The sequence below is a fragment of the Oreochromis niloticus genome, linkage group LG15 (assembly GCF_001858045.2).
Source record: "Oreochromis niloticus isolate F11D_XX linkage group LG15, O_niloticus_UMD_NMBU, whole genome shotgun sequence".
In the NCBI taxonomy this organism is placed as follows: Eukaryota; Metazoa; Chordata; class Actinopteri; order Cichliformes; family Cichlidae; genus Oreochromis; species Oreochromis niloticus.
This window is the reverse complement of record NC_031980.2, coordinates 8,765,239-8,791,532: the sequence shown is the minus strand read 5'-3', so window position 1 is coordinate 8,791,532 and position 26,294 is coordinate 8,765,239. Positions and strand designations below refer to the sequence as shown.

The 26,294-nt window shown below is 38.7% G+C and overlaps 1 protein-coding gene across 1 annotated transcript; it reads left to right on the top strand.

Annotated features, from left to right (window-relative positions):
• The first annotated feature begins 91 nt into the window (after window positions 1–91).
• Window positions 92–25,381, top strand: snx17 (sorting nexin 17). Its single transcript, XM_003455602.4, has 15 exons — window positions 92–151; window positions 4,068–4,142; window positions 5,911–6,028; window positions 7,482–7,546; window positions 9,293–9,403; window positions 12,160–12,250; window positions 14,212–14,299; window positions 17,398–17,467; window positions 18,046–18,138; window positions 18,427–18,630; window positions 22,544–22,672; window positions 23,039–23,116; window positions 23,257–23,331; window positions 23,426–23,467; window positions 23,570–25,381. The coding sequence occupies exons 1-15, from the start codon at window positions 92–94 to the stop codon at window positions 23,669–23,671; spliced, it is 1,401 nt and encodes a 466-aa protein (XP_003455650.1). The 3' UTR covers window positions 23,672–25,381.
• The last annotated feature ends 913 nt before the right edge of the window (window positions 25,382–26,294 follow it).

The following is a 26,294-nucleotide window of genomic DNA, read 5'->3' as shown; positions in this document are numbered from 1 at the left end:
GTGGGGAAACTGTGGTGTCTTCCTCTCCATCGCAGACTGTGGTGGCGTTAAAGGACTTATCATCTGGGAGCTGCTTGTGTTTCGAGCTAAGATGCATTTTTCCATACCCGACACAGAGGTTCGTTCGGGAGAAAACGGTTCGACCTACGTGGTAAGCACGACATTGTGTCTTTATTTTTTTTGTTGTTGTTGTTGTACCCGCTTTAACCACAGACTGTGTTAATGCTTGTTTCAGCTGCCCACATGTCGAGCTAATGTCAGTGCGGCACGGGCTCCAGTGTTTACTGTGCACAAATTATTGGGAAGGCGGAACTGCTGGGTTATAAATCAGCTATAAACATTACTGTGTAATCATGCCATTTATGCTTTGCATAGGTGAATAAAAACTTGATTTGTTGCATTAAAATTTGAGCAAGTTAGGCAAAAATTATTTTAGCATGATTCTTTGAGGCATCAGCAGAAAAGTAATGTGGCTTTTATCGTGTTCAACACAGTTTCTGCCGTTTTACCTTCATCTGGCGGAGAAAATTAGATCTACAGTATAAACATATAGCATCATTATGCCATTTCTGAAGTTTAACACACTGTGATTTACCCTCAAAGCTTTATGCACAAACTTGCATGTGTCCCAGTCTCTTTATAGCCTCAAATCAGCCACAACAAAGTCTCTTTTGTTTTAAAGGTTTGAGCCAGCACCTAAATTCTTAGTGAGATTTGAGGTTTGCTTACCATGATATTGCCATCTCCCGTGTTATTTAGAAAAAGAAAATACAGCCAGCATTGCTTTAACTTCATCCCTTAACTAGCAGTTATATATATCAGTCTAAACTATGGTAGTCTTCAAAGCACATTGGGAGCGGCAGCATACTCTTTATTTTTATTTTCTTCTTTCTGTTTCTTATTGTGTTTAATGTTGTTTGAAACATGAATTACCATTGTGCTTCGCTGTGCTCTGAAGGTAGCCTTTGTGAAAGTTGATCAAGGACAGCAGTAATAAAGCACCATTTTCCTTGCTATTTATGAAAAACCCAGTGACTGACACTCAGGATACATTGTACTAATGTTTGCCAGATGTAGTGTTTATTTCTCAAAGTTTGCGTCAACTCAAAAGATTTCTTCCTTGTGTTGCTTGATTACTTGGACAGAGACGATAAATATGATCTATTGGTGATCGCAAGTTGCCAGAAAACTGCTTGGGTTCAAGTTGAGATGGATAATGATTTTAAAGATGTCATTATGAATTGTGCTTCCATTCCTGATCCATTTTCTTATTTGTTTCTAGCAGTAGGCCTTTGCAGGTTTATGGCATAAATACAACAGTTTCATTACTTCTGAACACAGAGTAGAAAAAAGGTTTGCATCTGACTCAGATGTGCAAGAGCTCCACTGCCACCAGTGGGACGTCATTGTTTAGCAATGTGCGACTGTCAGAAAACCTTGCCAGCATTGATGAATGGAACTGGAAAGCTCAGAGCTCTGATGGATCAGATAATTTGGAACCTGTTCTCGGTTCCCAAGTTTGCTTCTTCTCATGTGTTGATGTCGTGCAACAAATGTTAATAATTCGGGATTTTTATAGAAAACAGTGTCTATAGTATTCATTAAAAGTGTTTTTGTGTCAGGTCCCTGTGTGTGTGTGTGTATGTGTGTATGTGTGTGTGTGTGTGTGTGTGTGTGTGTGTGTGTACTTAAAAACACAAACATTGCACCATCTGATTTTAATGTAACATTAAACATCTGGCTGCTCTCAGTGTCATACACCTGTAAATGAGTATTTTCCATTTTGACTGTGTATTTGGAAGAAAGTAAAATTCTTGGAATAGGTATAATAATATTTGAATAGGCACAGAATTAGGAAATAAACATAAAAAGCTTTGCAAGAGAACAAGTGGACATGTCGAATAATTCAGAATTATTTCCCTCTTTACAATGTTCTCCAGGTGTTCTTCACTGATGTCGTTCTCTGACGTATCTCTACCTAGCCAAGCACATTTTTAGTCTGTACTCCAGTGGGAAAAGCAAAGGCCTTTAACCTCTCAGCTGGGAGTCCTGTGACTGTCACTGTGACCTTCCCATAACCAGCTGAAAGGAAGGGACTTTGCTTGATTGTAACACTGAGAGATGGGTTGTGTACCTTGGAACCAGTAAGCCGCAGAATTTGCCGCGTTTGCAAAGGGCTTTCTTAGAGTTAAAAAGGCCTCTTTTTTTATGGCAGGGTTTCTGGGTTCTTGTTTTTTTCCGCTATTACACTTGTGCCTTTATCTCAACCTAATTTTTTTGAGTGCTTGTGGATATGAGAACAAGAGACTTTGGTGTTACAAGTGATGGTAACTCATTTACTCAGGATGAGGAACAGGTTTAGACTTGGCTCTAAACTAGTTCATTTGTGTCTGTATTACTTTGGTTTTTGTTTTGTTTTTTCAAACCATGAAAGCTGTGCTCAACAGTGTAGCTGTGTCAGTTGGCTCCATGTACTGGGCCAGATGTATAAACTTAGAAACACAGAGAGGTTCCTTAAAATGTGCTAACAGTAGCAGGTATCTTGGAAATCCTCTCACAGATACTGGTTGACAAGATTAGATCACACATGGTTTTAGGGGTTAAAGTGGACAGTGATGAAAAAAAGTATAAACATTGACAGGTTTATTTCTAATAGAGGGCGTCTCAGATTAAATCTGGTCTTTCTCAGGTCTGAACATTCAGTGTTTTGATCTGATTACAGCAATGGGATCAGACACAAATTTTAGATTAGCTGCTGGATTATGAAATCAAAAGCTTTTAAACATGATGAGGAACTGGGATCAAAATGTAACACTATTTAATACATTTATAAGAGTTTGGGGTGCAGAAACAAAGATGAGTGTGGGAATATGTAAGAAAACACATACAGCCTCTTGAACTGTCCCCAAGTTGAACTGCTTGTAGCCACCCAAAAGAAAAACTACGGTAATTCTTTTTTTTTTTTTTGCATTTTTAGCCAAAAACATTCTGCATACTCATTCTTCCTTCCTGTCAGGATCCTGCCTACACAGACATATTTTTTTTTTGTCCAAGCCTTCCTCTTTTGCAAGAACAAGTTTTGGCGCTATACTCTTGTTTTTCCCTTTGATTGTTTGTGCAGTTCAGCAAGAGCATGTACATGTGCAGTCAGAAGACTGTAAAATTCCTTTCGTTTGGAAAGATGACCTGCCATGTTGACTGCAAGAATTAATTCAGACAGAAGGGGGAGAGGATTAAAGCACTACAGTAGTTTATGTCTTGATATCCAAATATGAAGTCTTCTCAGTGAGCTTGTTGTTCCCTTATCACTGCGCACAGTCTGCTGGAAGCTGATTGGGGTTTTTTTGGGGGGGGGTTAGCATATGAAGGAGGAAATAAAAATTCTCAAAATATAAATAGTGTGTAAATAACACAATATTAATAGGATTATTCCATGTAGGTTGTTCTGTAATAGATGCATTACATTTTTATGTATATTTGGTTCTCTATCGTATTCATTGACATGAAAAATTTCTTCCTTGCTTTCTGTGGCTGGCTCTCAACATGAAGGCAAGCAGATTTTTGGTCTGCTAGCTCCAAGTGGTTGTTTTGTGGAGGAGTTTTCAGTGACAGCTCCTGTCAAAACAAGCAAAGTGTCTCCAGAGAAGGAGTTAAAGATTCCCCATGAAATACTTTCTCTCTATATTAAATGTCTGGATGAGGCAAGCGAAGCGGTTTGGATTGAAAACTGTGCAGCAGGTTCTGTTTTCCTCTTTGGAAGCTGCTGGAATATGATTGAATCCAGTTCACACTTCATTTGTTTGGTCTAAGAAAACAAAAGCCGAGGAAGCACACTGCAGTGGGATGATCAGATGAAATCAGTAGTGAAACTTGATGCTAAAGGTACAGGATGGTAAATGCTGGTTCTTCCAACGTCTTTCAGCAGTTGTGGTTTTATTTCCTCCATGCAAACACAATGCCTCTGAAGTCACCCAAATCACTGTTGGGTGTGCATTTAAAGAAACAAATTCAGCACTCTCTTTATGCTTTTTTTTACATAGTCTTTGTCCTTATGTCTGTCCCCACAGGCCTACAACATCCATGTCAATGGTGTGCTGCACTGTCGGGTACGCTATAGCCAACTTCTTGGCCTCCATGAACAGGTAAGGTTTCAGCCATGTTAATATACCAACCGCACTGTCAGAGTGCTTCAAAGCACGTTTTTATGTGTGGTGCTCTGACTGTTGTGTAAATGCCATCACATCCACCCATGGTGACCTTTTACTCGTATTTGTGTCATACGGTTCATACGCCAGCCTCCCGTCACTTCAAATCATGACTACGATGCCTTGAAGTCTTTGGCTTATGCTTTTCCAAGAGTTCCAGCTATTGGCTGTAAATAGACAGTATTATGGGGGAGGTGGGTGGGGGTGTGTGACATGGAAAGAATGTTCTTGGCCTTTCTTACACTTTACCTGCTGGGAAAAGGAATTTAATCTGAAAAAGAAATGTGGTGGGAAAGTGTTGAGTTGTCTGTTCTTGAGAGTTGTTTGGTCCCTGCCTCAGCTAAGCTTTACACACAGCCAGACTGATATTTCAGAGCTGTTAATAGGCAATTAGTGTATTCAGCATTTGCTTGTTTAGGAGCAATTGCTGTGTTTATAAATGAACTACTCTTTAAAGTGTTTCACATGTATTTTTCTTTCTTGTAAAGAGATGTTTTTAAGTGCTTTGTGCACTAAAATGTATACAACAGTATAAAACACGGCCCTAAATGAGTGTCCAGTGCCCTGTTTGCTTATACACATTAAAAACTAAGAGAGCTAGGGCCAAACTTTACAATCTCCATCCTCAACTCCGTGTTACCATCCCGACAGTTGCTGTTGCCTGGCAACAGGGAGTGGGAAAGACACACTCAAATCTTTAAGCATCAACCCCAAAGGGCTTCCTGTGGCGTACTCATGACCCCAAAACACTCCACACTTGATTGTGGTGCACACACTCGTCTCAGTTATTGCTCAGAAAATTAGTTTTTTTTAAGTGCTTCTCATGTGTTCTCTCCTGTAAGGATTTGCAACACGTCAGAAGCTGTGCTAGATTCAAATCCTGTTTAAAGCAAACATTAAAAAATCACGACAAGCTCTGCCAAAAATGCTCCGCATGAGCTCACATGTATTTCAGATGTGACGGACTTTTATGAATCTGCAACCTGTGCTCGGTGTGTGTGGCTGTGAAAGCTTATTTGTATGTGTAACCAGTTGCTGCCTCTGGCATACTGAAAATACCACAGGGAAATATGCAGAGGTGAAAATCGCCTCTTTTCCTCTAGCACTCGCTGTGGTCTGCCTTCATCATAGCATACCTGCAGCAATATGCAGGTTAAAAATTAAACCACATAAAAGTGCTTGATTTTTAGATCAGACACCAAATGCTGTAAGACTTCTATGGTTCAAGCTACCAGTGCTCAGATGATAGAAAATGGAAAGAAATGAGTCAAGAAGCTGGAAGACAAAGTAAACTTGGAATGACTAGACATTCAGGGTTCCAGATGTGTCCGTGTGTGTCTGTGTCTGTGTCTGTGTGTGTTATGCACGGAAACTCCAGCAGCTAGCCGTTGAAGCAGTGCTTAAAATAAACCTGTGATTCATCTCAAACAACCTCAATGTACCTCTTAGAAAAATTAATCCACAGCTCTTTAATTCAGAAGACTGCTGTTCTGTAGCAAAGTTATCATTTTTAATAGTTCAAACATAAATCTCTTTTCTGTAATTATGGCTTTGTTAAAATAAGAATGTAGCTAGCAGACTGCTTGAACAAACTCTGTTTTCTGTTAAAACCAGAGAAATACTGGTTTTGCGAGGGTTTGTTTTTTCCAAGACTGCCGACTCTTTGTTCCCTCCGAGCTTCACAACTTGTGGTTTGCATCAACAGATAAAGAAAGAATATGGAAGCAATGTGGTGCCTGCCTTCCCCCCAAAGAAGATCTTCACACTGACCCCTGCTGAGGTCGAACAGAGAAGAGAACAGCTGGAGAAATACATGCAAGCTAGTAAGTTATTCATGCAGGATGGACTTTTCACAGATGGCTCGTATTGCATTTCACTTCATTCAGATGTAGAGTGGTTGTTTAAACCAGTGTTTAAATTAGATAGTGTTTTTTAAGTTGCACACATTCCCCTCTTTAGTAGTCTGTGTATAATAAGTCTTTGTTTTTAAAACAGAATATTTGCAGGACAAACATGGTTTCCTTGACAGCTTTCCCCACAGCAATCACAAGAACAAGTTTGCTTGGTGCCTGCAGGGAGTCCAAACATACACTGTTCTCTTCATGCCACATAAGTGTGAAAGAACTGTTGATCTGGGCATAGAGTGAGCAGGGACACTGATACAAAGCCTCAGTTGGGAGTGAAATGCTGACACGCCTTATGAGTAAAAATATCGAGATGCAGAATCTCGAATCTGAAAGTGTCAGTAATTTAAATAATTTATTTATGGATTTGAATTTTTTAGTGAAGAGGGGTTTTTTTGTTGTTGTTTTTGTTTGTTTGTTTGGTTGGTTGGTTGGTTTTTTGGAGGAACTATACCCGGCTTTTGTACCATGAAGAATAATTAAAATCTTTGGCATGGTTAAACCAAGTGGAACATGTATACCTCCTGACAGTTTTAAAAGCTTATTTAGCATCAGGTCAGTAAACCCATTCAGAGTATTTCAGTTCGAGAGGTTTTCGGCATATTACACGTTGTGTAAACAGGTCAAAGGTGAACTATCCAAGTACACATAAATAAGTGCAACTGGCAGCAACATGGAGGGTTGGTTTTAATCCTTTCAAGCACTGGAAGTTACAGCAGAAAAAGGAATCATTGTTTGAGTGCATATTTGCTCATAGTCTGGGAGCATACGCATTCAGGGTGTACTTGGCTACAAGTTCACTAGGTTACATCATGGCTTTTTACATAGTTATGGAAAATAAACTGACGTAAACACAATATGCACTGATGCAGATGGTTCCAAAATTTCCCTTTTTGTCAAGTAGAGTTTGTAAAGTTAGTATACAGGATGACACACACATGCTCACACTTAGTCATATTGTATGTAATGTTAAATGCTCTGGTTTGCCACTGAAAACTGCCTCAGGAATAAATAAGAAGCCAAAGCAAAAGAGAGTTGTTCATCCGGCCTTTTATTTACTAAGTATGGTGTGTTGGAGCTGGTTAGTGGCAGTTAAGATCATTGATACTTTGCCAGAGGTCAGCCCTTCCTTCATAAAGTTTTTGTGCGCTAAGCTAAATTGCCTTTACAAATAACTTGGAAGGTATGACCTATATCACAATAGCAAGCTCAAAAAGCAGAAAACTAAGAAATGGGAAGTGGCTCTACCTAAAAACATTGATGTTTATGAGTAACCCCCAAAATTGCATACCAACACCAGTTAGGCATTCATGTAGTTGTGTTACTTTGACTTATTGCTTTCCTGTCCTTTGTTTTGTTTTGTTTTTTTCAGTCCGTCAGGATCCCTTGCTTGGAGCCAGCGAGTCGTTCAACAGTTTCTTAAGGAAGGCACAACAGGTTGGTGGTTATTTTATATCTAACCTGCGTCAAGCTGTTGTCGGTCAATAGGTCTGAAAGGAGCAATGCACCTTATACTAAAATGCTGAGGCAGTGATTTTTGCTTCACCAGCAATTACTTTGACATTGCGGTGAAATGAGGTAGTGCTGTTCTTGCTGTTTGTCTATCACAGCAGCACACATACGCTTTCTTGGATTGTGTCATCTGTACTTGTAAGCTTCTGGTTCGATGTGTCAGATCAAGACTGGCCTGCATGCTGAAACGTGAAAAATGATAACATGAATCATGCAACAAGTCTTTTGTTAAACCCAGCAACATAGTTACTGTGTGTCTGTGTGTGTGTGTCTGTGTGTGTGTGTGTGTCTGTGTGAGAGACATCCAGCTCAAAACAAGCTTTTTCCATACCAAAAAATCTAAGCAGGTTTTCAGTTTAAGCTGATTCTAAGTCATTTCAAATGGATGGTGTATTCATAACTTATTCATAGCAGGTTGCATCATTTAGTCTGTGACTTGCATTACCTGAGGCTGTAAATTCATTCAGATTCATCCATCTGCAGCCACATCACACCCATTCTCTTTTTTTTTTTTCTTCCGCCCTCTTCTCCTCTCAGATTAGCACATTAGAGTCAGTGTTTATGTCACTTCTCTCACGTACTGTGAGGAAAGCAGGTCTGGAATAGGAGATGACTTGCCTCCCAGTGTTGGCTTTTCATCTGTGCCTTCAGTGCTCTCAGAGACCCCCTGCTGTGGAAACAGGGAAGATGATAGATGATTTAGCCAGGGCGACGAGAGACCGCCTAGGGAGAGAAGAAGCCGGAGTCATCCAGTTCAAGATTGCACCCTTAATATAAACGATGAGATTATTATTTATTGTCTTGTCATATGTTTTTCTTTTCTTTTTTTAATGCACACTTGGTTTATGTAGTGTTAGAGGCCTTTTCTTACCTAATGATATTCCTTTTACCTTTTTAAGTAAGCATTTTTGTTGTATGGTGCTTTTTTTTATTGTTTTGTAGTCAAATTGTGGCTCAATGAATTTGCCTTTTTTTGCAAGTTTGTTATCCAGAACAAAAGACTGTATGTAGCACTATACCCAAGAAACATTTCCCTGCTTTTGAATATCTTTATGGAGTTTTTCCTTTTGACTGTCGCTTAGACAAAACAAGGCAACACTTTAGTAAAGTTGTGGTAAATATTTTCACATTTTCCAAACAGTATGTAGATAACAATCAATTACAAAGAAAATGAGTGTGATCAGTATTGTCCAGTCCCCCAAAAAGTTAGTGAATAATTATAGGTGATTTTAATAATTAAAAATATTTAATTACTACTTATTGCGGACTGTTCATTGCACACTTCCTATTCTTATATGCTTCACTAAATAATTCCCATATGTGAGCCATTGCCTTTGTTCCTTCTCCATTTGAATTAAACCTTAGCATACTTTGAACGTCTTTTAAGCTTTTATGTCAAAAGTGACAGTAAAGATAAAAGTGATCAGACTGAATGGATTAAAACTACAGCCATTTAGTTTGAAGTGCATTATAAATTGGTGTTTGAGAAAATGTTACAGTGGAGGGTTGTCCATTGTCACGGAAAGGGTTGGGGGGGGTTTCCCCTCTAACCAGACAGTTTTTCCATCTGTGTGGCTTGGTGTGATTTTTGTTGTTGACTGATAGGAATGAAAACATGTAGCTCACCCAGAAAGTTGAATTCAATCCTTTTGTTTCCTGTTGTTTCCACAGGAGACCCAGCAGATCCCCACAGAAGAGGTTGCAATAGAAATCTGCCTCTGTAATGGCCAGAAGGTCACAGTCAACATTCTCACATCATATAAGACGGAAGATGTGCTTGATGTAAGTGCTGGACTTTTAAAGCGAGAGTAAACATGTTTTTACTGTCTCACACAGTACGGTGCTTTTTAAGTGCCATGTTTGTTGTAGTCTTGCTTAGACAGAAAAATATTTACATGAAAAAACTATAAGTGAATACTGCTGTCAGCTACATATCTTGATATAGTTAAAAGAAACTAAAGTCTTAAACTTTTATCTGTTTGGTTTCAACTTTTGCATTAGTTCTGTGTGTTTGGCTGGAGAGCACATGGACAAAATTCAGCCCCGAGGGCTGGAATTGGATGAACTAGATGGGTCTGCGCTGCTATTTGACTCAATTCCAATGCAGTGTGTTTGATCAGTGATCCATGCAGTAGCATATATACCAGGACACTACCAGAATGTAGCGTATTTTAAATATTTATGTAGGCATCTAGGCAAGTTATAAATATTTTCATTGTAACCTGTGGCCATGTTTCAGTTCAGTTATTTAAAGTGTGGCCCATTGCTTATTTCATTTAAATCTGTATGGCCATCTCTGACCTAGAGGCATTTGAGCTCTTCATAACAGATCTGACAGACACCAGGGATTCGCCTCAGGCAAGCAATATTGCTTTACAATCTCCTGTGAGCTCTGAGGCACTACATACCATAAGTAAAATTAAGCCATGTTTATTTGTATAGAACCTCTTCAGTACAGCAATATTTCACGAAGCACTTTATGAAGTCTGGCCTACTTCAATCAAAACTAAGGAAAACTCAGTACAAGACCAAGACAGATGGAAAGAAAACAAATCTAAGCACACTCTAAAGCAGGGGTCCCCAATCCCAGTCCACGAGGGCTGGTGTCCCTGCAGGTTTTAGATGTGTCCTTGATCCATCACAGCTGATTTAAATGGATAAATTACCTTCTCCAGAGGCCTGGTAATGAACTAATCATGTGATTCAGGTGTGTTGACCCAGGGTGAGATCTAAAACCTGCAGGGACACCGGCCCTCGTGGACTGGGATTCGGGACCCCTGCTGTAAAGACACTTGATGGCATGATGAAAATACCCAACAGGCCTACTTAAGCTTTCAGGCCATAATCCCAAAAGAGCAATTACAATGTGCCAGTGAAACAAATATACAGTATTATTATCAAATAGCTTTATTATATTTGACTTGTTTTGTCGTTGTTGTTGTTGTTGTTGTTGTTTTATTTTTATTTTTTAATAATCTGTGCAAGACGTGGTGATGTTCAAACCATTCAGTATATGCACTTCACCTCTGCTCTTTATTCACCATAAACACACACTAAAGTACACACTCTAACTCATGCCAGTAAACATGGTGATGCCTCAGTGGCGTGCACTTTGTCGATCTTGGCTGTAAATCAAACTTGTTCGAGTACTCTTATGAAAGTTTAACCACAGTTAAACTCTGATCAGAACAGCAGCTGTCAGACCACACAGTTGGTGTATATTTTAGTCAGGGTTTCTGCCTCAATGTAGTATTGCTTAATTATTTTACTAACTAAAATGCTAGATTTTGTTTGTTTGTTTGTTTGTTTTGTCTCAGCAGTTCAAAAACTCTACCAGTGGTTTGCTTTGGGTTTGTTTACCGTTAAATTATGAGAATTACAACTTCAAATCCAGAAATGTGTAAAATGTAAATAAAAAAATCTCATAAACCCACATTTTATTCACACAAGAGCACAGAAAACAAATCGGATTTTTAAACTGGGGCATATTGTTTCATTTGAATTACCCATCTGCTAAGAACCACATCTACAAATTGCAGAACAATGTTAGAATAATGTTCCTTAATGTAACTTTGTGAAGACTTTGAATATCTCATCATCTGCAGTATATAATATCAAAAGACTTGAAGAATCTGGAGAAATTTCTTTGCTGTCTTTGGGCCAAAGTTCAATTAAAATAGACTGAATCCAAGTGGGAAACTGTTCTGTGGTCAGATGAAGAAAAAAAAAAAAAAAGTAAAGTTCTTTTTTTGGAAAACACAGATGTTCTGGGTTAAAGATGAGACACCCTCTGGCTTGTTATCAAGGGTTAGTTGAAAAGCATTCATCTTTGATGGCGTGGAGGTGAATCAGTGCCTTTAGACTTGGCAGCTCTCAAATTGGGAAAAGCACCATTAATGCTGAAAGGTATAAACAGGTTATAGAACAACATATGCTCCCATCCAGATGATGTCCTTTTCAAGGAAGCTCTTGTATTTCAGTAAATATGTCAGCAATACTAAACTGCTTTGTGGAGTTCAGCAAAAATTCCATCACACCTGATGCCAAAAACATTAAAGGTCAAACTGTGGAATGTGAGCAATTTTATCTATTTTATAGATCTTTTATTGACTCAGTTTAATCTTATTTTCTTGGTGTCATGATACGGTAACCTGTCTTTGAAGAACAGGAACAAACTGATGCAAAGTTTAGTTTAACCTATTTATATCAAACAGTTGCAGAATATGACCATTAAGCAATCAGCCAAACAATGACTCCCACCCCTTAGTAATTTCAGGTTTGCAGTCTCAAAACATTACAGAAATGGCTTTGTCCCAGCTGCTATTAATCATCCGAATAAGCTATAGCAAATTGTCAACATAAGTATACTATTTATTTATTTTTAATGGAAATCAATTTTTTTTCCTTTGTGTTTAGCTCTTTGGTTTTTTAGTGTAGTATTTTTAATCTGCTCATGTTTTTTTAACCTTCTGAAAAATAAAGCTCTGATGAAACGATTGATTGAATGTCGCTGAAATTAAATGTTATTGTTTCTGCAGGCTGTTGCAACAAAGCTTGACCTCCCAGATGACCTTGTTGGTTACTTCAGTCTTTTCCTGGTTCGTGAAGGTGTGGATGGAAGTTTATCGTGTAAGTTCAAAATCATAAAAACAGAGCCATAAAAGCAACTTGAACTTGTGCAGCATCCTCCCGTTTCTGTTATTGCTGGAAAGTTTTCTTTTGCGTGCTACATAAGGTGCAGAAATGTTCCCTGATAAGAATTGTAAAGTAAAGTAAATTGTAGCAAAAATCCATTTGAGCTGAAAGTGTAGTTTGCCAGCAAATGTTTTAAGGATTATCTTTCCAGCTAACAAGATCCATAAAAACGATCCATCATTTATTACTGCTGATTATTTATGTTCTAGCTGGAATTCATTTCTCAGTAACCAAAAGGGGCGATTCTCAGAAGACACAAATCACACAGAAATAAATGAAAGTAGGATTTTGGTTTAAACACTTAAACTTTCATTAAGAATTGCTAGAGAGTAGATTCCTGTGGAACCGCAGGGAATTTTATTCTGGCAACAAGAATACGGCTGAGTGTGTTTGTCTCTCTGTTCTGAGAAATACTTCAGTTTAGTTGAGGGGGGAAAAAAATGGTGTGTATCGCCTCTAGAGAGTTTATCTTGAATCCAAATTCTGCTGTATTTCTAAGTCTCTAACAAGAATGCATAATTAATTTTTTGGGGGGGTGTTCTGACTCCCAACGAGAGTCAGCTGTTTGTTGGCTGGTGCATGCAAAACATTTTGCAGTGCTGGAGTGGTGTGAGTGAGCACAGCATCCTCTATGCAGTGTTCTCGGCTGAAATGCATGTTGTGGTTTACCAACAGTTCCAGAGTGGTACCACATTTACAGGCGTCTGATTAGTAAAGTTATTGTTTTTCCAGACTGCAAGAGGAGTGTTGACTTCCAGCACATTATAAATGAGTTTTTTTTTAAAACAGTACGCTGTAAATGGAAATACACAATGATACTGTTTCAAGTCAGGGCAAAATAATTTTTTTTGCCCAGCTACATTTTGTGAAGACTCTGTAGCAGTTAACATGTGGTTTGTCCATTGTCTGTTTGTTGTCAATGTTACTTACAGGACCCCCTCAAAAGACCAAATGGCCACATCTCATGTGGCTCATTTTCACTTGATGCACATCATTGCATAGTATTAGCATTTACATTCATGTATACCCCAGTGACAGAGGAAGAGAGCCTTTTTAGGTCAAACATCTCCACAGTCTGAGATTCGTGTTGTTCATCCTGCCATTTAAATCTGAGGCTGAGTGATATGAAAAAGAAGAGGCATGTGCTAAATATGGCTAACTACGCAGCAGGTCATTGATCAAGCAAAACTGATGGTGGGATGATTGACATAACAGGATAATGAGAAAAATTCAGGCAGTAATTTTCACTGAGGTCAGTGAGTTGTTCAGGATATAATGTAAAATATGTAAGGACATGTTGAGAAGAGCCAGGATGTGGTTTGAATTAGTGCTGCTCTCATTTGCTTTTTGTGGCATTTTTAGCTTTCCAGAGATGATTTATTTTGCTTAAAAATGTCCCATTACATGTTAAGCATTGAGTTTGTTTCTCTTTATGCCAGATGAGATTTTCAACATCAAAGTAACCACTTTGTGTTTCTGTTTTCAGTACACAGCCCCTCTGCCCATAAAAAAGACAGAATACACTTTTATAAACCTAATGATAAACTAAAGGGCTCTTTAGTCATCTGATTTGTGTGTATTTCTGTGTATTTCTGTGTGTGCACTGAGCACATTTATTGATGGGTGAAAACAAAGTAGCAGCAGCAACGACCTTCAGTCTGCTTCACTCTCCTTAGGGAACTGACTGCAATAAAACAGCTGCAGATTCTAGGTCCATGTACACAAGAGCCCTTTTAAAAAAGCATTGTCACACACACACACACACACATTTTACCACAAGTTTTATCCTGCTGGGGCCTGCACAGATGGTGTCTTCCCAGTTGTAGACATTGTTATCCATGTCTTTGGGACCTGAGCTACATTTATGACAAATTCCGCTTTTTTTCCTCTTTCAGTTGTGCGGAAGTTGCAAGAATTTGAGCTGCCCTATGTATCCATTACCAGCTCGCGGAGCTCAGAATTTCACATAGTCTTACGGAAAAGGTATGTACCTCCTCTTGTTCACATTATGAGTATGAATCTGGTCACGTCTTTTTTCTTTATCTGTGGTAAAGGTCTTGGTGTAGACATGTCAAAAGAGAAGGTTAAAGATGGGCTGCTAAAAAAGTTACCTTTTTTGTTGTCAGGGAGAATGATGATCATGACCTGACAGTAAGTGGGTTTGGGCCAGAAAATGTAATGAAATGACAATGAATTCTACATCTACTTAAATTTCACCACTTTGCAGTTTGTCTTTGCAGTAGGCATTCCTTACAGCTACAGCGTCTACAACAATCAGTTGCACTGATCCAACAAGTTAATCTTTCAACCAGAACTTAACCAACACATTAAAGGACGAAACAACTGCAAACAAATTTATATTATATTTTATCTTGCTATAGATTTCATTTCATTCTTTTACCCTTGGTGCAGAATGCCTGTTGCAATTTCTAACATCTTCATTACCAATTAACTGGATAACCAGAGCTCTGATGAATCATTTACTCTGAGGTTTAAACCTGTTCTCAGGGTTCATCGATCACCAGCTTTCACTTTTTTATTTACACAAAACTTAGCCTGAAAATAAACAGATAGATTCAAACATTTTATATAATTGAACTTCTCACCTCACGAAAGTCGCATTTCCAACAGACTGTTGTGCTGCATCAGTGTTTTGTTTTGTTTTTTTCGGGTTTATAATTTATTTGACTGGGTCAGGGTTCAATAATCATCAGATGAAACTAAATGTCAGCACAAGAAATGCATCAACAGTGTTTTTTGCTGCAGACATCTGTATTACGTTTCAATTCATAGAAAAACCCACTGAATCTGAGCTGTTGGTGTGAAGAACAGTGCACCAGGAATGTCATGTGCCACAAAAACGGGGAAAAAAGTGATAGAATTCATCTTACTGTTGTTATATTTGAGTGAAACAGCTAAATAAACTAGAAGAGACTAACTGCTCATTCAGTTTCAAGCCTACAGTCCAGTCCGCGGATTTGTCCTCTTTTTCTCAAGATAACTTTTATCTGCTTCCTCCTTTTTCTCTTCCTTCATTATTCTGCCTCCTGTGGACTCTGGAGGTACACAGGATGTTTACTTTCTTTCTGCCTTAAGGAAAGTCTCAGTCCTGCTGACCTAGTTTCGCTGTGGAGTGTAGAAGAGTGAGGGAAAGAATAAACGTAGAACTAACAAGTGGCGGTGGAGAAAAAACAGACCCCCAGTGTATGAGATCCAGACGAACAGGGAGAATGTAGGGAGGAAAACCACTGCAAACCTAAAATGTATGATGCAGTTCTCTATTGCCAAGCTTTATTCAAAGCATCCACAAAATGAAAACAGGATTATGAAAAACAGTCAAGGTTAGTGAGCGGTACAATATAATTTATATACTAGTAAGATTGTATAGTATTTTCAGTCTTTGTATGCAGTAAAGAAGATCCAGGAGGTGGTTTGAACCAGTCCAACAAGAAAAACTATTTCTCTCAACAGGGTCTTTTAGTGCACTTTCCATTACATCTGAAGAGACAAAATAAAAGGACTCTGAACCAAACACAGTGCTTCTGATTCCACCACCGATACTCTCTTGCTCCCTTTCACCGCCCTGCATTTTACTGGTCGTTTTTGAGTTGCGGATGTGGCCAAGTAGCTTAACATCTCCTCAAACAACTGCTCTATTCAGCTGCTCCTAATAGCACCCCAGCCAAGCGCCTACATGTTAAATTTCACACCTTGCGCTAAACTGTTGGGAAACATGAGCACAAGGAGGATTTTATTTAAGAACAAACGTAAATACAAAATGTAACTGGGGCAGGAAAAATGCCTCAGTTGTGGTGTAAAGAAAGTGTTTGCTTAAGACATTTCACAACCAGCAGTGAGGAAGTGATACATCTAAATTTTATACTGTTGTGCTGGGTGTTCAGTCAGATAGAATTTCTTGAATTTCTTTTTCAACATCATGTTCTGATCCTCAAGCTGGCCTCGGGCTCCCACACATCTCTTTGCACAAACGTACAAGCAGTACTTCTAATATTGCTACAGTGCTGTGTGGAAATTATACCATTTCACTCACATCCTTTCAAACTCAGCTGCAAATAATTCTTGAGATGAATGTTTGCATGCCTTACTCACTGACTGAGCTGAGAAGTTTTTCCATAAGTCACTCATTTCATGGATGGAGTTTGACTGTACACCGGACAGTTTTTGAGAGACGTCTCCATTGCCTTGTATTAATAAATACATAGTCCATAGAAATAGGTTTGTTAATGGGTTAATGCATTATATTGCATTTCATTGCTTGCTCCATGGTACAAAGTCCATGTGATGTGAATAGGGCTTACAGTAGACAGTGAATTGATGGCTAGCAGTCTTTTGTTCTCTGTCCTGCCCCTTGCACGTTTAGTTTCTGGTATCAATCTGATCTGAAACAAATAGTAGCATTATCAGTAGTAAGAATGCAGCTTTCTGCTGCATGTACATGCATGTGAGAAAAGACCACCTATTTAAAAGCAGACATTTTGGCAGTTGACTGGTCTGGAGCATTCAGGTGTGTTAACACATGCCCTAATCTTCCCAGGAGTGTACATCCCAGCAAAATTCACCCTGAGGTCAGATTGTTCATGGTCAGAAAAACTGCAAAAAAAAACCCCCCAAAACCAAGAGCTACATCTCAAACTCTCTACACCAAAGTATTCTAGAGTGTGGGGCCGTCTGTCTAACAGCTAAAGCTTGGCTAAAATTGGTGAATGCAACAAGACAAAAATCCCAAGCACAGCAGTAAATCTACAACAAAATCAAGATGTTGCAATGGCCCAGTCAAAGTCCAGAACTCGAGTTTATTGGATTGCTGTTGCAGGAGCTTAATAGCGGTGAATAAACTATTGAACTGAAGCAGCGTTGTTAGGAAGAGTAGGCCAAAATTCCTTCACAATGATGCCAGAGTCATACAGAAAATGATTACTTCAGGTTATTGCTGCCAGAGCTTTTCACATGACTGCCGTACCCCCCTTAGCTCTCTTCAAATCACTCAAAGTTGACAATTTGTACTGGCTGTGTTAATTCTGCTTTATTTGACACTGTCTTATATTTTTTTGTATCTTCAGCTACTGGGACATGGCATATGATAGTGATGTAATGGAAAACCGAGTTGGCCTGAATTTGCTTTACGCTCAGGTAAGAGGCTTCATCACTTAGATAAACCAGACACTGTTTTAAATTAAACTCCCGCTGAGATGTGCACCCAAGCAGAAAATTTAAATTAGACTTGATTGTATTTGTTTCCAGATTGCATCTGTTGTCTTTTATTGAGCTTGCTTGGTGCCAGCCTCTCACCAACAAAACTGAATCAGCAGCTGCTTCATCTTTTGGTTGCCAAATGCTTTTGTGCATCCCCTGGGTACATCCATTATCGAAATATTGGTGTCAGCTTGTTTTGACATTGCAGCACCTTGAATCCTCTCTGCGTCCCTCTTTCAGAAGAGATGTCCTTCCTATTATAGTAAATTCCCTCTGCTGTAATAACGAATGTCTGGTTTTATTAAGCATTTTCGGGGCAGCAAGTTTGATCAGAATCTGTAACCTCTGAGTGTTGCCTCTGCAAAGCAGAATAGTGTCAATGTGCGTATTTTGTTGAGCTGTACTGTTAACATGGCGTTTTTAGTGTCTTTTCTCCTAGCAAAGGAAACTCATTGACTTGAATTATTGTATTTACCTGTGTAGAAAAATAAACTTTCTGTTTGTTGCTTCACCAGACAGTATCTGACATTGAGCGAGGCTGGATACTCGTCAACAAAGACCAGCACAGGCAGCTCAAATCGTTGCAGGAGAAAGGCTCCAAGAAAGAAGTAAGCAAGGGCGCCTCTTTTTGGTGTTTCTGCCATTCGAATTTTCTTTGCCAGTTGTCACTTAAATCCAGCTGATGCTCAGAAATGTCCTTGTGCTAGGACAAATCTGTAGACCACAGAGAATACGCCCTCTAGTGAATTCCATGTTATGCAATTAACCTCGTTTGCCCCATAATATGAATTTTTAAACACATCCCAGGAGAGAATTTCAGAATTTTCTATCAGGGATTAGGTAAGCCTAAAAAAATGACGTCTAAAAATTGTTTTTCTTTTTCTTTTTTTCCTCAGTTCATCCATCTAGGCCAGACTCTCAAATATTATGGCTATATTAAGTTTGACCCTTGTGTCACTGACTTCCCCGAGAAGGGCTGCCAAGTCATCGTCAGCGCCGGAAACAATGAGCTCAACTTCCATGTCAAGCTGCCTAATGAACAGATGAAAGAAGGGAGCTTCAAAGTTACTCGCATGAGGTGCTGGCGAATCACATCTTCTGTAAGTGGAAGCGTGAATGCATGAGAATTTAAGTGTACCTTTATTTTATCAAGATGAAGGCCATCCTGTTTCTAAAGTGACCTATTGGCATTGGCATTGCACCAGAAACAAACCTAGTTTTTTAGCATTAACAGCTAGCTAAAAATGCTTACCTCCACACCATCCATTGCCATCAGTCCAATTACCCAAACACACAGCCCACACAAGAATAGGGTTGAATTGATCTTTTGTATTGATTAACACCTAAAACGGTATTGAACTGCAAATTGTCTGTTGGGAAAAGCAGATTCATGCACTGAGGAGAAGCACCTCCACACCTCTGTAAACAGTTACATGTGTAGAAAAAATGTAAATGTCAAGTTTTATTCCTCGTGCTTTTCTTTAATACGCTGAATTCAAAGTAAAACACCAGAGACTACATGCACGCTTCAGTTTTAATCTCAGTAGGGTTTTTTGCATAATTTCAAGACAGTTTTTGCTTTTAGTCTTTTTACCCTCAGACATGATGCAGTCTCTTCAGGCAGTCACAGCAGCCACCTTAAGTTTGAACTTATTGGTGTCTCAGCCTGGTCTTCTGCTTGTTTTTCATGCTTTTGAATTAATGCTGTCACTTCCTTCATGAAGTAATAAACTAATATCAGTGTGTCATGTCCACTGGCTGCTATGGTATTAAGGTGGAGTACTTCTGGTCATGAGCTGTTCCTCCTCCATGCTTCCTCTTTCAGTCAGTGAATGAAACTATTTTTATCATTAGTCTGTAGAACTGTTAAAGCATACTACTTGTACAGTTTCTTCTTTACCTTTTATATTAACAGAAAACTCAAAATCAGTCTAAATGTCAACTCTGCATCATCTGAGCCATCTGTGAGTTCTTTGTAGATGATGTGACGGTGAAATCATTTACTAGCTGAGTGTTTTTGCTTCTTGGCTATTTTGTCTTTTAAAGTGCTGTATCTCACACACAGTTCTTTGTACTTGGAAATGTAATGCATTTTATCCATTATCTTATTCTGAAGTGTGCTGAAGTGCAGAGGAACCTCAAAAAAGCTATCAGACAGTACTAACAGCTCCAGTAACACTGAATTAAACACATTGAAAGTGGGTTTTTGGTGGTGAGTCTAATGAAAGCGTAATGGTGCTACATCACACACCAAAGATTTATGAGTTAATCCATGAAGGTTCTGTTTCAACTGTGACCTTAAATCAATTGATCAGCATGAGATGGTGCCAGAGTCCCTCGAGCACATGACTGTAATTGATTGATCAGGCTAACATATTGCTGGTCCAATGGCCAGCATTTAATGAGTGTTATCTGTTGCGTTGATGGTGGGGGGAAAAAAGGAACAAAAACCATCTCTTGTTGTTATTTCCTCAAATGTTAGAGACAGAAGACGGAGTCACTCTCAAATGGGCTTCGGTCTCTGCGAAAAAACAAAAACAACCCCCCCCCAAAAAAAAAACAGGAAGATAGCCTGTGCAGTTAAAGAAATCAAAACAAAACAATGACAGAACTCATTATCATCATAGCTCGTTATACAGCCCTGATCATACCATCAGGACTGGTTTGGGGATAAAGCTAGTTTGAGAGAAGTGCACATATAGGTTGGTCCTATTAAGTTCCAGATCCATATTTATTCTGGAAATGCAAAATGTAAAAAATAGGCCAAAGTACAATTTTTATTGTACATGTATTTTTTCTACTTTTTTCAATACTTCTAGATAATGATGCAAAAGATTTTTTTTATTAATTTTTACTTGAAGAAATCAAACTGAATGAGTGAATAGATAAATGCTTATTTGTAGCACATATATCATTTAATGATATGCGTGCTGATTATATTTAATCTAATCTTTATCACTTGGGTGCACCGGTTTGAAATTATTTTGGATTTTCTCTCATCCACACAGGGTCAAACATATACATTCAGGCTCTTATATATAACATTGATTTTTCCTATCAATTCTGTCCAGTGTACCAGTACCGGTGGCAGCAAAACAGCCCCGGAGCATGATGCTACCACCACCATGCTTAAGAGCTGATACAGTGTTATTAGGTTTGAAAGCCTCACCTATACTCCTCCAAACATACCTGTTGTCATTGTGGCCAAATACTTCAGTCTTTGTCTTGTCTGACCTTGAAACTTTTCTCTAGAAGGTATATGGTTTATCTGTGTGGGCAGCTACAGATTCCAGTTTAGGTTGAAGGTATCGATTTTGGAGCAGGAGGTTCCTTCTTGGTCAGCACTCTCTCAGTCTGTGGCAACGTACATTCAGTTTTAACTCATTAAAGGACCTTCATTGTAGGACATTGTAGGACCTTCAGCACCACATATTGAAAGATTTAAGTGAGTGCATGTACATTTAAGCCTATATCTATACTTTTAACCCTCTGTGGATTAGAGATGTTATTAAAGCAGTATCTTGCGTAATCACTCCACCATGGAAAAAGAACAGTTAAAGGAAATCGGTAAAAGTACCAATTATCATGATATTCATCCACATGATGAATGGATGTAAACTTCTAAACGTAAGTTAGTTGTAGTTGTGGTAGGTATTTGCAGACAGTGGAGATAAGATAACAAAGACCGGGAATGTTGGAAAGCCTCATGTTTTTGATTACATCAGCGCTTGACTATTTTTGTGCACAGATTAGATTGATGGTCTTTTACCATTTTTTCTTTGCTGCATCACAAATAGTAAACGATATTTAGTTTCAGCTATACAGATTTTGTTCTTTCTGTGCAATACTAAATACATTTGATCCCCTTTTTAAAAGTTACAATTTCAAATGGGCTAAATTTAACTCATTAATTGGATTTTTTTTTAACCTTATTTGAAACTTCAGCTCATAAGCCATCTAGAAAAACGGCTTATTTTGGGAATATAAAGCATCTCATTAACCAGTATTGTCCATGAAACAGTTGAAATATGCATTTTTTGTGTTTGGACCCAGTCGTTTGTATTTAAGACAGATTTACTGAAAGCAGAACAGTCTATTTTACTGCTGAGAAAAGCATTACTTGAAGCTCTACCCGCATAATTTCTGCTGCCATTTGAAAGATGGAACATTTAAATATGTCATTTGAATGGAGATGGGCAAAAAAGTTCACTTTTGTACTGCATTTGTGTTTGAGCATTACAGTCATTATGTGTGTCAAAGAAGCTTTTACGATTCTCTAAAAGTTAATGATGTGGACACGTGGCATCACATCTAAAATTGCAATGCATCCTAGCTTGTGTGATCAGAGACTGAGCCCCCACACTGCCAGGCAGGGTGATTAATTCCTGAGCTCATTCTCAGAGGTCAGAGTCATTTAATGAGTCCTTTCCTTAGCAGCCAAATATTCAAAACATCTCATTTTTTGTAGCTCTGCAAGAGCTATCATCCGTCATAGCCAAATTACATCCGGAAGAACCCACAATAAACACTTAGCATGTGCATGTGTTTGTGCATCTGTGTCAGACCGTTGTGTGTCTTGCATTTCCACTACAGCTACATTCTGACCCGGAGAGGAAATGGTTTGTAGTGAAGGGCAGACACTGCTTAAACGAGGAATGAGGGCTTATTTTTAGGGAGCGTAACACACCCATCACAAATATTTCTTTTAGTGTTATCTTTCATGTTATCTTTTAGCCTGCCTGTCATTTGTGATGCAGGAGTTCAAGAATAGAAGCTTAAGGAGAAGACATGCAGGGTAGAAAATGAGATTTAGCTGCTTACATGGAGCTCCAGTGACGGAGCTTATCCGCTTAAAATTGGAAGTTTGATGCTGGTTGTAAAAATGTGAAATCAGTTTCTTTGTCATTCTCAAATGGAAGGAGAAAAAGGGCCACAACAGAATAAGCAAATCAGAAGTGGTCGATGATAACAGAAGGTGACTTTTTTTTTTGTCTTTGTTTTTTGTCACTGAAGCAAGTTCCAATTGCCAACGGTACAACCAATCCCTGCAGCTCGGGTCAATTTGAGATCAAACTAGAGCTCTCCTTTGAGTACCTGATGAGCAAGGACCGCCTCCAGTGGGTCACCATCACCAGCGACCAGGTAGGAGGATGATGGATAGTTTAACTTTTATATAGGTAAACTAGATCATTTTTTTCATTAAAGATAATTTTTTTTCCTTTGTGTATTTAGAATTTTTTAGCTTCTTAAGGTACTGTACATAATCCTCTTTAGTGCTCATTGGATTACCTCAAAAATGCTGCGGCTCAAGGCTGAAAACAGCCGTGTTCTTTTGTTTTGTTTTGTTTTTTCATGGTTTATAAAAAGCTGAGATTTCAAAGAGGTGTAACAATAAGTTGCTTGCAGCTCATTATGTGGTCAGCCATTTTTAGTATGTTTTGTTCTTTTTCAAACTACACAGGCTTGCTGCTTTATGTCTGACTGGTTTCTGTGTGGATGTGATTGCAGGCTATCATGATGAGTATCTGCCTCCAGTCTATGGTGGATGAATTAATGGTAAAGAAGTCCGGTGGCAGCATAAAAAAGGTTTGTGTTGACTGCATTTAACAACATTATGCCATCGTTTTGTTTTCCATATATATCACAGCTTTTGTAAATGTATAAGTCATTCATTTATAGCTTTGACATTTATTCTATTTCTTTTGACGTCTTCTGTCACATTTCAGATGCTGAGGAAACGACACAATGGCTCCATCCACCGGTCTGACAGTCAGCAAGCTGTGAAATCTTCCCCTCTACTGGTGAGAAATGGGATAGCATGCCAAGTTTTTCATTCTCAGCTGTAGCTTTTTTTTCTTGACTGTCTTTTTTTTTTTTTTTCCTTCCATGCTGCAGGACTCCCCTGATGCAAACCGTGAACAAATTGTCAAACTCTCAGTGAGTACCTTCTTCATCGTTTTTACTGAATAGCTAATGAATATTCCAATAAATTAGCATCAGCTAAGCATTAATTATACTTATATTGATTATTCCATATAGACCAAGCTGACATCAGTGTCTCTCAGAGGGATCAGCGCCTCCAACTCGGCAAACAACATCAGCAACTATGCTTTCGAGGGAATTGGGGACGATGACCTGTAACCCACAATTCCCCTTCCTCCCCTTCTCATTCCACTGTTAACGACAAAGATTACAAGCTGAGCTGAGCCGAGCCGAGCGGTCCACGCAGGCGTCTGATTCTGCAAGATTGTAGCTTCTTCCGGGAGAATTTGCTGCCTTAAGCTCTCATTTAATCTTTGACGGTGACCTTTCATGTTTTAGACTCTGAAGGGTAATCTTGATTTGCATTTTAGTTACAATCATCATATCATCCAGCTCTCTTATTGAACTTATCACGTCATTAACGTACGTTATTCGAAGATCCTGGATTCTTCCCTGACTGGCTGCATGTTTCCAACCAGAGAGCCAACTGTTTGGTTAGACCCGGCACTAGAGAAGATACAGCAGAACTGGACGCAATTGTTCTGGAAGTGACCAGGCATATTTCTGAGAATGTTCTCTTTAACTCAAAATGTAGAATATTTAGAGCAACTGCTTAGCTGCGTGACGATCAATGTTCGGCTTTGCTATATACCAAAATGCTTCCTCTGATGTCAGTGGTCCTCTTGTGCGTCATGCTACATGTGTGCCAAGTTAACAGAGATCATCAGCAGGGGTTCATTTTATATTAGACATTAGAGTCACTTGTATTCAGATGTAGTTCGAGGCCTTAACTTGCTTTTTTTAAGTATATAGTTTCTGGGGTCACCTTCTCACGTGGGTTGAAACTAAAGAGATGTTAACTAGAATCTTGCAGAATTTAATGGATGGTTGATTTGGTTGAGCTGCTTGCACTTGCTGAACCCATCGTTTTTGCACAGTATAACCGGTGGAGATGAATGTTTGAGCATGAATTTTTAAACGTGCGTAGACTCTTATCCTGGGGGGCTCTGTAAATCCATCTGATTTTTTTTAACAATTTTTTTTAAAGGTTTCTCATAAATGCCAAATTATAGTTTACTAAAGCATTTTGCACAAAATAAACATTTAAAAAAGTCACTTTTTATATTATGTACATGCAATTAAGTATTCTGAACATTTACTAATATCTTTATCATCTAGCTTATTGTAATCAGATCTAATGTAATCTAAGCTGTATGAAACAAAGTTTAAATGGACCAACATTTATCATGTTTACATAATGTTTTAGTTGAAATGGAAATTGTTTACAAATTTTTGCATCTGATTTTGATTTGTGTTCTTTTTTGGGGGAAGCGATGGCGTCGTGGGGCTTCAGTTCATTGTAATTTGTTCGTACGTTGTTCCAGTCATCTCAGAGGATTTGGTAAAAGGTGCTTTGATGAAGCGGCTAATGTGATCATAATTGCTGGAGTGAACAAAATTTTAAAGAGTGAACATATCCCTCTGTTTTATAAGGTGTGTTATTCCATTTTATTTTTTTTTTTAATTGCTGTCAACTTGACTTATTTCATGCCAGCAGATTTTAAAGACGCTAACTGTAAATCAGTGCCAACCTATCAACAGCTTTACTGTCACTTTTAGCCAGAACTGCAAACAAAAATGTTCTCAGTATAATTGTCTTGTTCTTTCACTGGTGTGATTCTTCTGTTCGGTTGCTTTCACCGTAGGGAGACACGGTCGCAGCGATTCATATATATTTTCTCTGTTCCTGTCGATATCAAGTACACAAAGCTGCAAGGTCCTTGATGTTAGTGTATGTGTAGGTGCCAAATTTTTCTAATGTGCTGTTTTATTTTTTTTTCTTTAGCATTGCTTTTGAAGGAAATGTTAGATTTTATGAAGGTTGTACCGTCTTGATACATTCCACTAATTTTCATGTTGATTTTTAGTGGTATGTTCAGTGACAGCTGTCGGGTCATTTTGTCATGATGCTTAAAATAAACTCTGAACTTCAACAATTGTGTGGGTTTATTTTATTTATTATGTAACAGTCATCTTTTATCACTACTCCCATTTATTTTGCAGCAGCAGTTTTTGTACTCTGCCACGTTATATGCCAAGAGTAGCACAGATAAGTGTCAAGATACCAGGGGGTGCAGTGTTTATAGACTTTAACTGCAGACATAAACTCACCAAGCACTTCATCAGGTACAAGTGTTCAGCTACTTATCAACACAAAAATGCTATCAGCCAATCAAATGGCACCAAGGAAATGTGATTTAAATGACTTTAAACATGGCATGGTTGCTGTTGCCAGGCGGGCTGATGTACTGGAATTTTCCCACACAACCATCTGTGGCGTTTACTGAGAATGCGCAGAAAGAGAAAATATCCACAGAGCAATGTTTCTTTGGGCGAAAACGCCTTGTTGCTATCAGACGTCAGAGGAGAATGACCAGACTGCTTCGAGCTGATAGGAATGCAACAGTAACTTGAATAACCACTTATTACAACCAGCATATGCAGAAGAGCATCTTTGAGCGGACAACATGATGAACTTTGATGTAGATCAGCTCCGGCAGCAGAAGACCACACAGGGAGCCACTACTGTCAGCTAAAGATAGAAAACTGAGCAACAATTCACACTGACTCACCAAAACTGGACAACAGAAGATCGTCTGGTGTGAGGAATCTCAACTTCTGCGGCAACATTCAGATGATAGGGTCAGAATTTGGCATAAACCACATAAAAGCATGGATCTATCCTGCCTTGTATCAGTGGTTTATGCTGCTGCTGGCGGTG

Excerpts from the sequence above, each read along its gene's own strand:
- snx17 (XM_003455602.4), top strand. The coding sequence starts at position 92 with ATGCATTTTTCCATACCCGACACAGAGGTTCGTTCGGGAGAAAACGGT. Across the intron at positions 6,029-7,481 it reads GGAGAAATACATGCAAGCTA|TCCGTCAGGATCCCTTGCTT; the intron begins GTAAGTTATTCA and ends TGTTTTTTTCAG. Across the intron at positions 22,673-23,038 it reads TCACCATCACCAGCGACCAG|GCTATCATGATGAGTATCTG; the intron begins GTAGGAGGATGA and ends ATGTGATTGCAG.